The following is a 14,471-nucleotide window of genomic DNA, read 5'->3' as shown; positions in this document are numbered from 1 at the left end:
CTATCCTCAACAATAAAAGGACTTCAGGGGGAATCACTATCCCTGAACTCAAGCAGTATTACAGAGCAATAGTGATAAAAACTGCATGGTATTGGTACAGAGACAGACAGATAGACCAATGGAATAGAATTGAAGACCCAGAAATGAACCCCCACACCTATGTTCACTTGATTTTTGACAAAGGATCCAAAACCATCCAATTGAGAAAAAGATAGCCTTTTCAGCAAATGGTGCTGGTTCAACAAATGGTGGAGGTCAACATGTAGAAGAATGCAGATCGATCCATGCTTATCACCCTGTACAAAGCTTAAGTCCAAGTGGATCAAGGACCTCCACATCATACCAGATACACTCAAACTAATAGAAGAAAAAGTGGGGAAGCATCTCGAACACATGGGCACTGGAGAAAATTTCCTGAACAAAACACCAATGGCTTATGCTCTAAGATCAAGAATCAACAAATGGCATCTCAGAAAACTGCAAAGCTTCTGTAAGGCAAAGGACACTGTGGTTAGGACAAAACGGCAACCAACAGATTGGAAAAAGATCTTTACCAATCCTACAACAGATAGAGGCCTTATATCCAAAATATACAAAGAACTCAAGAAGTTAGACCGCAGGGAGACAAATAACCCTATTAAAAATGGGGTTCAGAGCTAAACAAACAATTCACAGCTGAGGAATGCCGAATGGCTGAGAAACACCTAAAGAAATGTTCAACATCTTTAGTCATAAGGGAAATGCAAATCAAAACAACCCTGAGATTTCACCTCACACCAGTGAGAATGGCTAAGATCAAAAACTCAGGTGACAGCAGACGCTGGCCAGGATGTGGAGAAAGAGCAACACTCCTCCATTGTTGGTGGGATTGCAGACTGGAAATCAGTCTGGAGGTTCCTCAGAAAATTGGACATTGAACTACCTGAGGACCCAGCTATATCTCTCTTGGGCATATACCCAAAAGATTCCCCAACATATAACAAAGACACATGCTCCACTATGTTCATAGCAGCCTTATTTATAATAGCCAGAAGCTGGAAAGAACCCAGATGCCCTTCAACAGAGGAATGGATACAGAAAATGTGGTACATGTACACAATGGAGTATTACTCAGCTATCAAAAACAATGACTTTATGAAATTCATAGGCAAATAGTGGGAACTGGAAAATATCCTGAATGAGGTAACCCAATCACAGAAAAACACACATGGTATGCACTCATTGATAAGTGGCTGTTAGCCCAAATGCTTGAATTGCCCTAGATGCACAGAACACATGAAACTGAAGACAGATGATCAAAATGCAAATGCTTCACTCCTTCTTTAAAAGGGGAACAAGAATACCCTTGGCAGGGAATAGGGAGGCAAAGTTTAAAACAAAGGCAGAAGGAACACCCATTCAGAGCCTGCCCCACATGGCCCATTCATATATAGGCACCAAACTAGATAAGATGGATGAAGCAAAGAAGTGCAGGCCGACAGGATCCAGATGTAGATCTCTCCTGAGAGACATAGCCAGAATACAGCAAATACATAGGCAAATGCCAGCAGCAAACCACTGAACTGAGAACAGGACCCCCGTTGAAGGAATCAGAGAAAGGACTGGAAGAGCTTGAAGAGGCTTGAGACCCCATATGAACAACAATGCCAAGCAACCAGAGCTTCCAGGGACTAAGCCACTACCCAAAGACTATACATGGACTGACCCTGGGCTCCAACCGCATAGGTAGCAATGAGTAGCCTAGTAAGAGCACCAGTGGAAGGGGAAGCCCTCTGTCCTCCCAAGACTGAACCCCCAGTGAATGTGATTGTTGTGGGGAGGGCGGTAATGGGGGGAGGATGGGGAGAGGAACACTCATACAGAAGGGGAGGGGGAGGAGCTAGGGGGATGTTGATCAGGAAACTGGGAAAGGGAATAACAATGGAAATGTAAATAAGAAATATTCAAGTTAATAAAGAAAAAAAAATACCCAAGTTAATAAAGATGGAAAAAGGTTCGGTCCCCAGCTCCGAAAAAAAGAAAAAAAAAAGAAAAAAGAAAAAAAATAAAGATGGAAAAAAAATAGACTCAAAAAAAAACAAAAACAAAAACAAAAAAAGAAATATATTTAATAAAAATGCAAAAAATAAGTGCCTAATAAATATTTAATTGGATAAATTATAAGATACTCATAGGACTAAACAGAATATTTGAAGTTGATGACTGTTAAGATCTGGTGACCATCAAAAGTAGCACTGTGTTTACAGATGATACAGAATTCAGAATGTAGAAACTTAAGGAGCAACTGAGCAAAAGAATGAAATAAATGTGTGGGCAAACAAGTCGATAGAACACAGCAGCAGTGTCGAGAGAAAGTTGCTTATGTTCATTTTTCTGTTTTTTGTCTTTACTGTTACTCCCCTGTACTGAGAAGACAAAGAAGAAAAAAACTGAAAATTACAGAGACAGGATATTATCAGAGAACTGTGGTGGGGGGGATTTAAAATGTCAACAAAGGGGTAAGGTAAGCAAAGATAACACCAAAGACTGGTTAACTTAAGTATGGCCTATATATAACCAGTTGAAAATATCCAAACCTATAAATGAAGATGCTGAGGGGTTAAAATTAACTACACCTAATTAGGGGGAACCAAAAAGAGAACTATTCGGCAGTCAAAAGGTAAGGAAGACACTCGCTAGAGGGGTTCGTCAAAATCCAACTGCTTGGCTCCTTTAAAAGTAAACTATAAGGGGAATAAACTGACCAATCACAATGTGCAACTCTGAATTCTGACTCGGAGAAGCAAGTGAAAAATTAGACACTGGATATTAAATCATATGAGCTATTGAGTATGAAGCAAGTGTAGTTATAGTACTATAGTTACATGTATCTTCCTTTGCTGGGCAGCAAAGCAGTCCTCCGACCAGAGGGAAAAGGCTCTTGAGATCAAGGCCAGGCTGGGCTACATGACACGCTCCTAACTTGAGATATAGAAATAAAGCTGAATGCCCAAAAGTAGGTAAGAAAATGAATCATCTAAACTTGTTTGATGACACACTAGCCAGAGGTTCTATACTTAAAGAAAAATCCGTGCAAGCATTACATGAAGACGGGATATTCATGTAATAAGTCCTAAGAAAAGAATGTGTGCTAAATTGTCCATCAAGAGGCAGCCATTCAGTTTTCTTCAATAAGTCCTCAACTGCCCTAGAGGTAGAGCAAAGGCCTGAGAAAAAGAAGAATGTTGGGAAGAGTTAAGCATTCTAGCCTGGGGGGGAGGGGGGGCAGGTGGAGAGGATGGGTGGGGGGGTATGTATTCTCTGTCTGATGAACACCTGATGCCAGAAGAGGGCATAAGATCCCTTTATGAGCCCAGCTTTCTAGGTTTTTAAGAAATAAACATTTCTGCCTATCTGTGTTAGAAAATACAACCGTTAGAATTTGGACAAAATTCTCTAGATTCGATGCATACCAGTGACTAGAAAGCTAAACTATGGGGGCCTCTTTTCCAATCTTACCCTCAACAATCCCCAAAGCACTAGGGCACTTTTTTTCCAGGTACGTACACAAAACATTTTAAACATCAGGCATATATTTTTTTTCTTAAGAGTACGCTCAGAAAAGAAAAATAATAATAGTGCATTCTGGAAGGGCGCATATTGTGCCGCGGGACCGCTGCAGTTGGCATTGGTCAGGCGGTCCTACCGCGGGTTGCAGAGGAAGCCGACTCACGAGCCAGCCCAGCCGGGCCCCAGAACTCTCCCCTCCGCTCCCCTCCGCTCCCCTCCGACCACAACCAAGAGCGGCTGCGGCACGGAACAAGGACAGCCCGTCGCCCAACCGCCAGACTAACTCAGACAAAAAGGAAACAGCTACCGCGCCACAGCACGGCGGGATCCCACTTCAGCTCCACGCCTCAAGCCCCGCTTCCGGGCCCGAGGGGGAGGGCTTAAAGAAAATGTGCACCAATCCTTATGTAAACGTAGAGAACGTTTGGCCTCTGGACCAACGAGAGAGCTGGTGGGCGGAGCCAAGGGCGTGGGCTCGCTCCGGGATTTAAACTTGAACAGTGAACCGTTAACGACTACTCAGAGCTTGGAATTGTGCGCCTGCGCTGGTTGGAAGCAGTGCTTCGCAGTGAGCTGCGACAAGACTGCCAGACCCTCAGCTGCAGCGGCTAAGGCTGGTGAGGATCGCGAAGCGGGTGGACTTTTCCTGAAAGAGGGTGCAGCGGAGACCCTCGCTCCTTCCCTCGGCCACTGCACGTGGATTCGCGTTTTCTTCCCTTCCAGGCTCTTGCGTTCAAGGTAAATGTCGGCGTGAGCTGCTCGGACGCCTTTAACCTGCTGCCGGGATACAGGCCGCTCATACCCTTGCAGGTCACAATGTGATGTACACCCGGCCTGCGCCACTTTTGCCCGGTGGGCAAGCGAGCGGACTGAGCCCTCCCTGCTAGCGTGGAAGTGGGGACGGGTCCCTGGGGAAGACGAGCTCCCAGCACGCCTATGGCCAGATGGTGCGACTGGTGTTATTGTTGGAAGAGCAGGGAAGTAGCCTCAAGTTTGGGTTTCACCTTCCGTGGATTCATGCGTACAACCAGCTGTCCATACCCTTTGCTTAGGATTTAGGATAGCAGGTAAAACTGAAGGAACCCCTGTGGGTGATTCTAACCCAGGGATAAAAGCTATACAATACAAATATAATACAGTGCCCTTTCTTTCAGGTTGGTTAGTTTTTTCAGTGCTGATGAAAGTGAGAAAATAGCACTCTAACGCGTGGGTCGAGGTAATGAGTTTTTCGAGAGAGCAGTTTGTCATTTGACTTAGAAGTTAAATTGCACCATGATTTCAGTTGTATACAAATCCAGAAATTTAAAGGGTTAAATATCCTACCCTCTGAATCTTTTTAGCTGAAACTAGGTAATCCTGGAACATTAAACTGAGTTTGGTTTTGTTTGTTCGTTCGTTTTGTTCAAGGAAAGATAAGAGGTATTTTAGTCAATATTACACATATTTATCCACAAAATATAAGACCGTTCTCGTGAGATTGTTTTATTTAGAAAGCAAAAGGATTGAGAATAACCTGTAGAAGTGAAAAGTCACATTTCACTTTGTAAGTGTATATTTGAAGTGTAAAAATGAAGACGACATAATTCAAACACAAGGAACAGGACTTAATCACTGTAAGGATGCCATTAAAAATCATCTTGGCTTTAGTCTAAAATCACCCCAGGCCAACTCCAGAAGAGATACATACATGTCTCAATTAAACTTCAAAACCTTTTGAAATAATTTCACTTTTTTTAAAAAAGATTTATTCATTTATTATATATAAGTACACTGTAGCTGTCCAGATACACCAGAAGAGGGCATCGGATCTCTTTACAGATGGTTGTGAGCTTTACAGATGGTTGTGAGCCACCATGTGGTTGCTGGGATTTGAACTCAGGACCTCTGGAAGCACAGTCGGTGCTCTTAACCACTGAGCCATCTCTCCAGCCCATAATTCCACTTTTTAGATGAATATTACCCCTCTGAAGTAATTTTGTAAAGACACATTTAGGAGTTTGTCATTTGCTGCTTCTGTGGTGACTGACAACCAATAAGATAACTTTTCCATTTTCCTTTATATTCATACCCAGAGAACCTCTTGAAAGGATTTGCCTCACCTTGAACTCTTGCTTCTATAGCCTCCTGGAATATAACACTCCTTAGTTGGGTTTTTCCCTCAATGTAGAGTTGATTTTTTAAATAAGAATGTTTCTTAAAGTCAGTTTTTCTTTTCTAGGTTTCCCGTTTGTTAACTCAAATACAGCCAGTCAGTGCAAACCAAAATAAGGTAAGAAATTGCTCTGACGACCAGAGTTGGGATCCCAGCACCCAATGGATGGCTCTCAAATGCCTAATTCCAGCTCCAAGAAATCTAAAGATTACTTCTCCTGACCCCTGTAGACCCCCATGTACACACACACACGGCACATAAAATTTTTCAGAATTTTAAAAAGGACAAAACAGTCCTTTTTAGAATGTTATGTGACAACTGACTTGTGTCACTGCTCTCCTGGCTCCTGTGCTGGGCTGTGAAAGCTAGTACTGTATTGTGTCACTTCTGCACAAGCTACCTCACTTAAGTTCTTTAATCTTCTAAACTGGGATTCTTACCCTGAAGTCTTTGATTCTATACTGTGCTCCACCCTAGGGGCTCTGGCACTTAGGCAGCACCAGAATATTGTAAATACTGTTTTCCTGTTTACATGTTCCTTTATTTAGCAGTTTCAGTGTTTTGGGTCTTGAACATAAGAAGTAGTTACTTGTTGCTTGGTAATAAAATGCTTTTGTCTAGTAAATCTGCATAACACTGCTGTAGTGACAAGTTACTAAGGTAGAAGCCTAAGTAATTTTGCTATGGTATTTATTGTTACAAAGGACAAGAATTGGGTATGCTTGAATACATATTAGCATTTCTAAATATTAGCAATGCTTTTGCTACATAATTTTCTTTTAAAACTTCTCAGTGGCTCTAGAAAATATGACACAATGCTTATCTAAATTAAGCTTTTGTCAATTTCTAACCATACTATTTGCTAATTTCCAACCCTTAACTTGTATTTTCCACCTTAGACTCAAAGCCTTTTCATGTTTGGTTGTTGAGAAAGGGTTTCTAATAGCCCAGGCTGGCCTTAAGTCACTCTGTGGTGAAAATTTTGAACTCTAGATCCTGTGTCCACCCAAAAGCTGGGAGTAGTGTGTGCATCTACACCACGAGGTTCAAAACTTTTTTCCTTCCTCTGTCTTCAAGTTCTGCTAGGTTGAACCTTCCAGAACTTGGTCAACAAGAACCTAAAATGTTTTTACAACTCAAAGGATCCTAAGATAGGTTCAATATATCATTTTTTTCAGAACCTAAAAATATTTACTTCTACCCTTAAGAAGGTTTGTCAGCCTCTGTTCTTAGCTGTCTCATTAAAACATGCTGTGTAGCCTTGAGTTAGGTGGATTCTGGGCAGCTTTATGCCTGGCACAGACACATCTATAATTTATGAATTCTTAGAAAAGACACTTTTAGCAAAGATCTTTGAAAAAGAACAACAAATATATTTGTAGACCAGGCTTTAATGGATTTGAACGAAAAACACAGATTTCCAGGTGCATATAACTGACAAGTGGTCTTTGCATCTTTCATTTCCTAATATTTTTGGACAGGGATTAAAGAATACACCCTTAATATTTAAGAACTTGTTAGGTCTTTTGCTAGTCATTAAAATTTTAATTCGTTGTTGCTCCCTGGATCCTGCTAGAGATGCTAGCTTCCTGGAATTATACAATGCTGTTAATTTCTGCATCTATTATACAAACCCTCTTCGTTGGATTCTCTAAAACAATATTTTCTTCTTTGTCAGCACAGTCCCTCTTTGCTTTTTTTTCTTCCTTATGGAGTAAATGTGGGTGCTCAATTCGTCCTCTTCGTACAAAATGCTGGATCCGGGATTCCAGTCCTTGGCATTTGGGGCGAGCCATGAGGGGCTTATATGTGCGCATTCTCACTCCTTCTACAAAGGCACTAGTGTGCTTTATGACAGAGGGTCGAATGTTTCTCCATTCTGTTGCTTCACCAGTCTTTGTTCCTGCTGCGCATGTTACCATAACAGAGTCTAGTCCTTGTAGCATACTATATAGCATGTGAGTTTTAACAGCATGATTAGCCCATAGCTGTTGTAGGTGAGTAACATTGAATTCGTGAACCTCGTGATCATAAATCCACTTGGTATTTTCAAATTTACAGTCATATAAGACTAGAGGAAATTCAACAGCCATGCTAAAGAGAAACAAGTATGAGAATACACAGCAGTTAGCCAGTGGTTCTTACTAATAGGGAAAAAAACAATGAGAAAACTAGTAGATAGCACCCCCTCTTACATATTCATAACATTCTATAAATTACAAATTTATAGAGAAAGTTGGGGAGATGGCTCAGTGGTTAAGTCCTTCCAGAGGACCTGGGTTCAATTCGCAGTACTCACATAGTGACCTACAACCTTCTGTAACTCCAGTTTCATAATATCTGACACCTTCTGTGGCCTATGTGGTTACCAGATACATAGATAGTTCTCAGACATACATGTAGACAAAAAGTATAAAGTTTAATGAGGGCAGAGTGATCGGTGAGTAATAATGGGAGGGACAAGGACATACTAGTTTGATTTAACTTACCTATATTGCGGTTTCTGGGGATTTTTCTCTATGTTCAGCAGTTCATCAATAATCTCTGGCTTCTCCATTCCTTGGCCAATCAGGAAGAGGATAGCCATCATACACCGAACTTGATGATACAGGAATGCCTGGCCAATCACTTCAAATTGACATAACTGGAATGGCCCTTGCCTTCCCTCCTCACCTGGGCTCTGGGCCACTGTTTGCACTTGTGCAGACAGGATAGTCCTCTGAAAATTAGTCACGCCATTGGCCACGTCCATCTTACACAAGTTTCTGAAATCATGAGTGCCAACGTATTTCTGAGCTGCATAATTCATAGTTGCAATATCTAAATCAGCACAGGGGAAAAAGTAGCGGTAGGTCCGCTCAAGACAGCTAAACCTAGCACTGAAGCTAGGTTCTGCAGGGGCCCAGGCCAATACCCTGATATCTGCAGGAAGCACCCGATTGAGAATGTGAGCATAACGGATCTCTTTAGCAATATCATCAGCTCCATCTTTTAAATTAGAATCTTCTGAATCCCTGCTCCTTGGAAACTGAGAACGCAGGTCCAGAGAAATTACCTGTGGAATTCAGAGAGAAACTGTTGCAGAGCTAGCAAGACTCAGTATGTACACTCAGATTTCCCTGTTATTACTGGCTCTGAGAAACCATGTATTGGCCCTTACCTGTCCAAAGGCGCTAACTCCTTTGTCTGTTCGACCACACCGGTGATAGTTGGAAGTCTGTCTGCTTTCTACTAGTCGGGTCTTTATTAAAGCCTCAAACAGTTTCTCTTCAATGGTATTGCTTGTGTTTTCCTGACTGGCAAAGCCCTGGTATCCCCAGCCTAGATAGGCTATTTTTAGAGCTACATGTCTACGGCCATGAGCACTAAAATCAAAAGCACGCTTAGCTTTTCCACAGCCTAAAGAATTTTCTCTGACACTTGCGTCTTTTATATTGTTGGCTTGTTCTTTCTTAAGTCTTTCCACTTCCTGCTCCAGTTCCTTTACTCTGCTTAGAAGTTTCTCAATCTGATTTCTGTCTGTGGTTTCAGCCATGGCATCCCCAGGAAGAAATCATGCAGGTCCACCCTGTGGAAAGATAGTGGAAAAGATAGTGAAGTAATATATCATTTTCAGTGCTGGTTCCTTTGGTAATGTCAGTGTCACATGACTAAATATCTAGACTAAGCATGGTAGTGCAAGATTAGAGTCCTAGTACTTAAGAGACAGGAGGACAAGTTCCAGGAGGCTAGCCAGGGCTAATTACTAGAATAATTATTATAGATTCATCGCTCAGATTCTGTTCTGTCATAGTCTATATGGCCACTTCATAAAAGGAAAAACATACACCCATTTTTGAATTTTTTTAAATTTGTAGAAATGTCTCAATTCATTTCTTTGTCACTAGCCAAGATGACTGAAGACTCAGGTTAGCTATTTTCTCCCTATAACATTTAGGTTAGCTGTTTTCTCCCTATAACATTTCTTCATGATTTCTTGGTATATTTGTCCAGTATTTTTAATGGTAAGAATTATGTGGGCTACTTATGATTGTTTCTGTTGTTTATAATATTTCAAGTACGTGGCCTATATACATTGTTATCTAATGTTCTGTTTTGTTCTAAAGGTGGCACAGTAGAAGCTATCTTAATTGAAGAAATACTATCCATGACTTTATTTCCCATTGGGAGTAGAACCGGGAGACAAATTTTCCTTGCTTTAAGCAGTTTTAATGGCAGAAAAAAGGTAATAATTACTGACTTTTTACAACCAAATTTCATGTGTTTATAAAATATTTCTATCACAGTTAAGTTAGTGTGACATAATTTGGATCTAGAAGGTGAAGTTTCTGATGCATTTCAGTAACCAAAGGGTAGTTTCAACACTGAGGTGGTTCTAATTAACCTGTGACTGTGGTTATTTGGTTAGCATCTAAGGCTCTGTCTAAAAGTTCCATTTTAATCCTTGGAATTAATTTATGATAGAAGGTTAAACATTTAAATCTTGTAAGTCAAACTAAAACTACTAGAAGATAGGAAAATGCCCTTTTGGTTTTTGAGACAGTATTCTCTCCGTGTAGCCCTGGCTAACCTGGAACTCAATCTGTAGACCAGGCGGACCTTGAACTCAGAGATCCACCTGCCTCTGCCTCCTGCTGGGATTAAAGGAAGCCTTTTCTTATATAAATCATGAGAAAGATTTTGGGGAGAGCAATACGAAGAACTGGACTTGCAGCCTCCTCCTGTGTGCTAGGCAATCACTCTTGTCACTAAGCTACCCTAGAGGAAAGTAATTTCTAAGTAAAACACCATAAAACCCAAGAACTATAAGAAAAAGAAAAGTGACTACCTAAAAACTAAAGCGCTTAGGCTAGCAAGAATAGATTTTAAAGGTCAGCCACAAACACGACTTGAGGGTGCAGCACAGCAGTAGAACACCTGCCTGATTTCACTTAGAACTTGTATAAAATTAGTTTATAAATATAATCAGTTTTAATATAAAGATAATAAAATGTTAACAAACTGAGAGGTAAAGGAGCAAAGACCAGCTATTTTGTGCAAAAGGAGGAAAGGTTTATGAAAATATGTTCTAGTATAAGAAGACAGTTGATTATGGAACAGTCTACAAGGATGAGAAAATTTGATAGCACACCACTGGAGGAAGGGGTGGAAAACTTTAGAGGTAATTTCATGCTGGAAATTTAACCTGTGCTTGTGCAAGTATGTAAGACTTTACAAGATACTCATTGTACATTAATTTTTAACAAGTGATTATAGGTCTAGATTATATCAATAAGGGACCAAATGAATTTGGCAAAACATGAAGTAAGTTTTCCTGTACTGACAGCTAAATCACAAGTCTTTAAAGTTCAGAGAGGCCTTACACCATGCTACTTTATAGTGGGGCAAAAAATTTAGTCTGAATATGGAAAATTCTAGAAAACTACTAAGAAATTTCCTTCTAGAGAAATTTCATCAGGGTGGGGAAATCCAGGCTTAAAATTATGCATGATTTTTCAATTTCAAGAGAAAAAGGAAACCAAGTAGCAGGCAATAGATTACCTACCTTAAAAGCAGTCAGGAAACCAACCACTGGATGCTGAAGATAATGTATATTCAAGCTATTTTTATTAGAACAGATTTATCTCATAGTATATGCATTCACATGTGTGTTGTATGCATGTATAATGTTACTCTTGTGGTGTTCGGGTTACATTACTTGGGAATAAAAGCAAGGACTAAGTGTAATTCAGACTGCCTGAGCTACAAGTCCAGCTCTGCTATTTACTAGAGCTATTTACCTTTTGGAAAGTTAACTTCATGGAGCTTCCTGTGAAAAGGAACTAAGCCTAAAATAAAAGGATTACAGCATTCTCTAAGCATGTTATATAATGTTCACTAAGCATCATGCTCCATTACATGTAGTCTCGAGCTTTACATATGCAGAACTGAGCCCTTACCATAGGAACCATTAAATGTGATAAGACAATAGAAAGTATAAAAAATGAGTAGAAATGAATGTAAGAAATAAGATATCTCTCTTCTACAACTATCTGCCATTTTCCATTTAACTGTAAGATCAAGACAAAGAGCAATTAGGTAGAAACTGACCCATATTATCTCTTACAGACAAGCTTATAGTGTAGAGGAAGCAATGGAGCAACTGAAAGGACCAGGTGGACAAAAATGGTCCAATATGGATCCAGAAGAGCGAATGTTAGCTGCTGCTACGGCATTTACACATATCTGTGCAGGACAGGGTGAAGGAGATTCAAGGAGAGAAGTGCAGGCTGGCCAGTATGACCCCTACAGTAAAGCCTCAATAACACCAGGAAAAAGAGCTGCTCTTCCTATGCACCTGCACTTCCCATATACAGGAAGCCGTGTCACTTCATCAACAGTTTCAGAGACTTCCCAAAAATGCAGAAAGCCAGTAATGAAGAGGAAGGTGCTGCGTAGAAAGCCAGATGGGGAAGTGCTGGTGACAGATGAGTCTATTATCAGTGAGTCTGAGTCTGGTACAGAAAGCGATTTGGATCTCTGGGACTTGAGACACAGGCTGATGAACTTGCAATTCCAAGAAGGCACAGCATCCCCAGTTGACACTTCACAAAAACTTAACCTACCATGTGAATACCAAGGAATTTCACAAGATCAGCTCATTTGCTATCTACAAAGGGAAGAAATGGGCCCTCCTGTTTATGAACAAGACCTGATTGTTGCCAGCAGACCCAAGTCCTTTATTCTCCCCAGACTGGATCAATTAAGCCGCAACCGAGGCAAGATAGACAGAGTAGCCAGATATTTTGAGTACAAAAGGGATTGGGATTCAATGCGGTTTCCTGGTGAAGATAACAGAAAGGAGTTACGCTGGAGTGTCCGAGGGCAAATGCTTTCCCGACCAGAACCTCAGTCCAAGCCTCAACACTTATATGTTCCAAACAGTTATCTAGTACCAACGGAGAAGAAAAGATCTGCCCTTCGTTGGGGTGTCCGTTGTGACCTTGCAAATGGTGTCATACCCAAGAAGCTTCCCTTCCCTCTTTCTCCTTCTTAAGTCATTTTTTTAAAAAAAAAAAAAAACCTGTCTCTCCTAACAAAGGATTTAGGATAACCTAGTTCTTTATCTCTCCTTTAAATACAACTACCATGAAAAGCAGGCAGAACACAGAATAAGGACTTCAGTGTTCTTCCTAGTATTGTTGGTATGTCACATAGATTTCATACACCACTTGAATTCTAAATTGCCATTCTCAAATACAGCAATGGGGGCGGGGAGGTCAAAAACTACTGAAATCCAGTAAGTGCCATTTTGAAAAGACTTGTAAACTGTGGTGTTTTGTTTTTTTTAATTTCGTATTAAGCTCATCTATTAAAGAAGTTTGAAAAATGAACCTTGTTTTAAGTACTTTCCAATATAAGAAAACTTAGATCTAGGCCATGGTTCTCTCTCTCACCATCTAATGATACTCAAAAAGGTTTTGTATGCAGCCTGACATGAAAAACAGATACAAAAATGAACTAAACTGGGTACAATCCAGTGAAGAATATCTTAAAGTCAGTTGTCTATTTCAAGCACTAAATTTAGGCCTGAAAGAGTTGCTTGTGTAAGGAGAAACACGTGATTAGCACTGGCAGTTACTAGCTGCTAAAACATTTTCTGAATATTTAATGCTATAGATAGAATATATTTACCCAGTTCCATGCACCTCTAAACACATTAAGAGGAAAATATAATCAGGACTGCTTGTTGAGTACATTCACTCCAAGAAAGTAAAAACTGCATACTCAATGGTATATCAGAGCCAGAACTCTGCCACAAATGCCTGGGAATGCATATTAAGTGGTACAAAGATGTTGTAAATCAAACAGCCAGATCTGTCATACATGTAGAGCACAGGGAAGAGTTAAAACTTAATTCTAGGTGTAGGATTAAACATATATTAGGTTTTCAAAACACTTGGTTTGGAAAAAAAAGATTTACCTTTACCAGGACTTCAGAGTTCAAATTACCAAAATCAAAAGGTTTTTCAAGGTAAGAATCCCAGTATTACTATGTATCCTTATAAGCATGAACTGGGGCAGGAGATAAATCCAGTCACACGGATTTGGGATCAGTTACCAGACCCCAAAACTTGTGGCCCAGTCCTGTTTGCTCCAGCACATTAGGTTTATCAGTGAGATTCAGATGGTTGGCAGAAACTGTGGCGGTGACCAAATACCCACAAAGGCAATTCCTGGGCGCACTAAGCATCCACCCTAAAATAACAAGCCCCAAATGTACAAAACTTCTTTAAAATTTTTTTAAAATGGTAAGGGTACACATTTCCTTTGTAATAAAGGATTCAAAACCCACTTCAATCATTAACTCTGAAAGGTATCGTGTAAAACCCAGAATAATTTCCCGCCACCCCTTCATCCCATAGTATCTTCAATGGGCTACTACTGTATATATTTGAGCAATTCTGGTGCAGTAAAGGCCCTCTAAACTAGTTACAGAATCTAAGCCCCGCCGGTGGGACTTCCTTAGCTCCAAGAAGTTTCAGACACGACACACGTTGGCCTAAGTCCCACTTTATGCACCAAGGCCTTCTTGAAGCACTTAAGTACCGGGGGGTAGGAGGTGGCTGTTCAGCCTCCCTCCATCTGTTCATTCCTCTCTAGAACTCAAAGCTGCCCACTTCACAGTCCACACTTACCTCCCGATCCTCAGTGCGCGGCCACGCGACTAGCCGGAAGCTGTTACTTTTCGCCTCCAGTAAGCATGCGCAGCCTCACTAAAAGTGCGCCT

General features: G+C 40.7%; 2 protein-coding genes and 1 pseudogene across 5 annotated transcripts; 1 reads left to right on the top strand and 2 right to left on the bottom strand.

The window, feature by feature from the left end:
* Positions 1-3,124: 3,124 nt before the first annotated feature.
* LOC148004026 (uncharacterized) lies at positions 3,125-4,588 on the bottom strand (annotated as a pseudogene). The gene is made up of 2 exons (XR_015628262.1): positions 4,575-4,588; positions 3,125-4,483 (listed from the first exon to the last, which is right to left on the bottom strand). The product of XR_015628262.1 is annotated as an uncharacterized LOC148004026, transcript variant X2 (transcript).
* Hyls1 (HYLS1, centriolar and ciliogenesis associated) lies at positions 4,067-13,074 on the top strand. 2 transcript variants are annotated; one of them, NM_001398961.1, is given in 4 exon segments: positions 4,067-4,287; positions 5,768-5,818; positions 9,808-9,926; positions 11,810-13,074. In NM_001398961.1, coding segments are annotated over 2 exon segments (942 nt in total). In that variant the 5' UTR covers positions 4,067-4,287; positions 5,768-5,818; positions 9,808-9,912; the 3' UTR covers positions 12,738-13,074.
* On the bottom strand, positions 7,075-14,410 carry Pus3 (pseudouridine synthase 3). 2 transcript variants are annotated; one of them, XM_087561861.1, is made up of 4 exons: positions 14,380-14,410; positions 8,862-9,269; positions 8,191-8,756; positions 7,075-7,795 (listed from the first exon to the last, which is right to left on the bottom strand). In XM_087561861.1, exons 2-4 carry the CDS (start codon positions 9,234-9,236, stop codon positions 7,297-7,299), a joined length of 1,440 nt encoding a protein of 479 aa, XP_087417987.1. In that variant the 5' UTR covers positions 9,237-9,269; positions 14,380-14,410; the 3' UTR covers positions 7,075-7,296.
* Positions 14,411-14,471: the final 61 nt, after the last annotated feature.

This window comes from Rattus norvegicus, chromosome 8, assembly GCF_021556685.1.
Source record: "Rattus norvegicus strain SHRSP/BbbUtx chromosome 8, alternate assembly SHRSP_T2T, whole genome shotgun sequence".
NCBI classification, from domain to species: Eukaryota; Metazoa; Chordata; class Mammalia; order Rodentia; family Muridae; genus Rattus; species Rattus norvegicus.
Note: the sequence above shows the minus strand (reverse complement) of the source record. Positions and strands in the feature narration are given on the sequence as shown.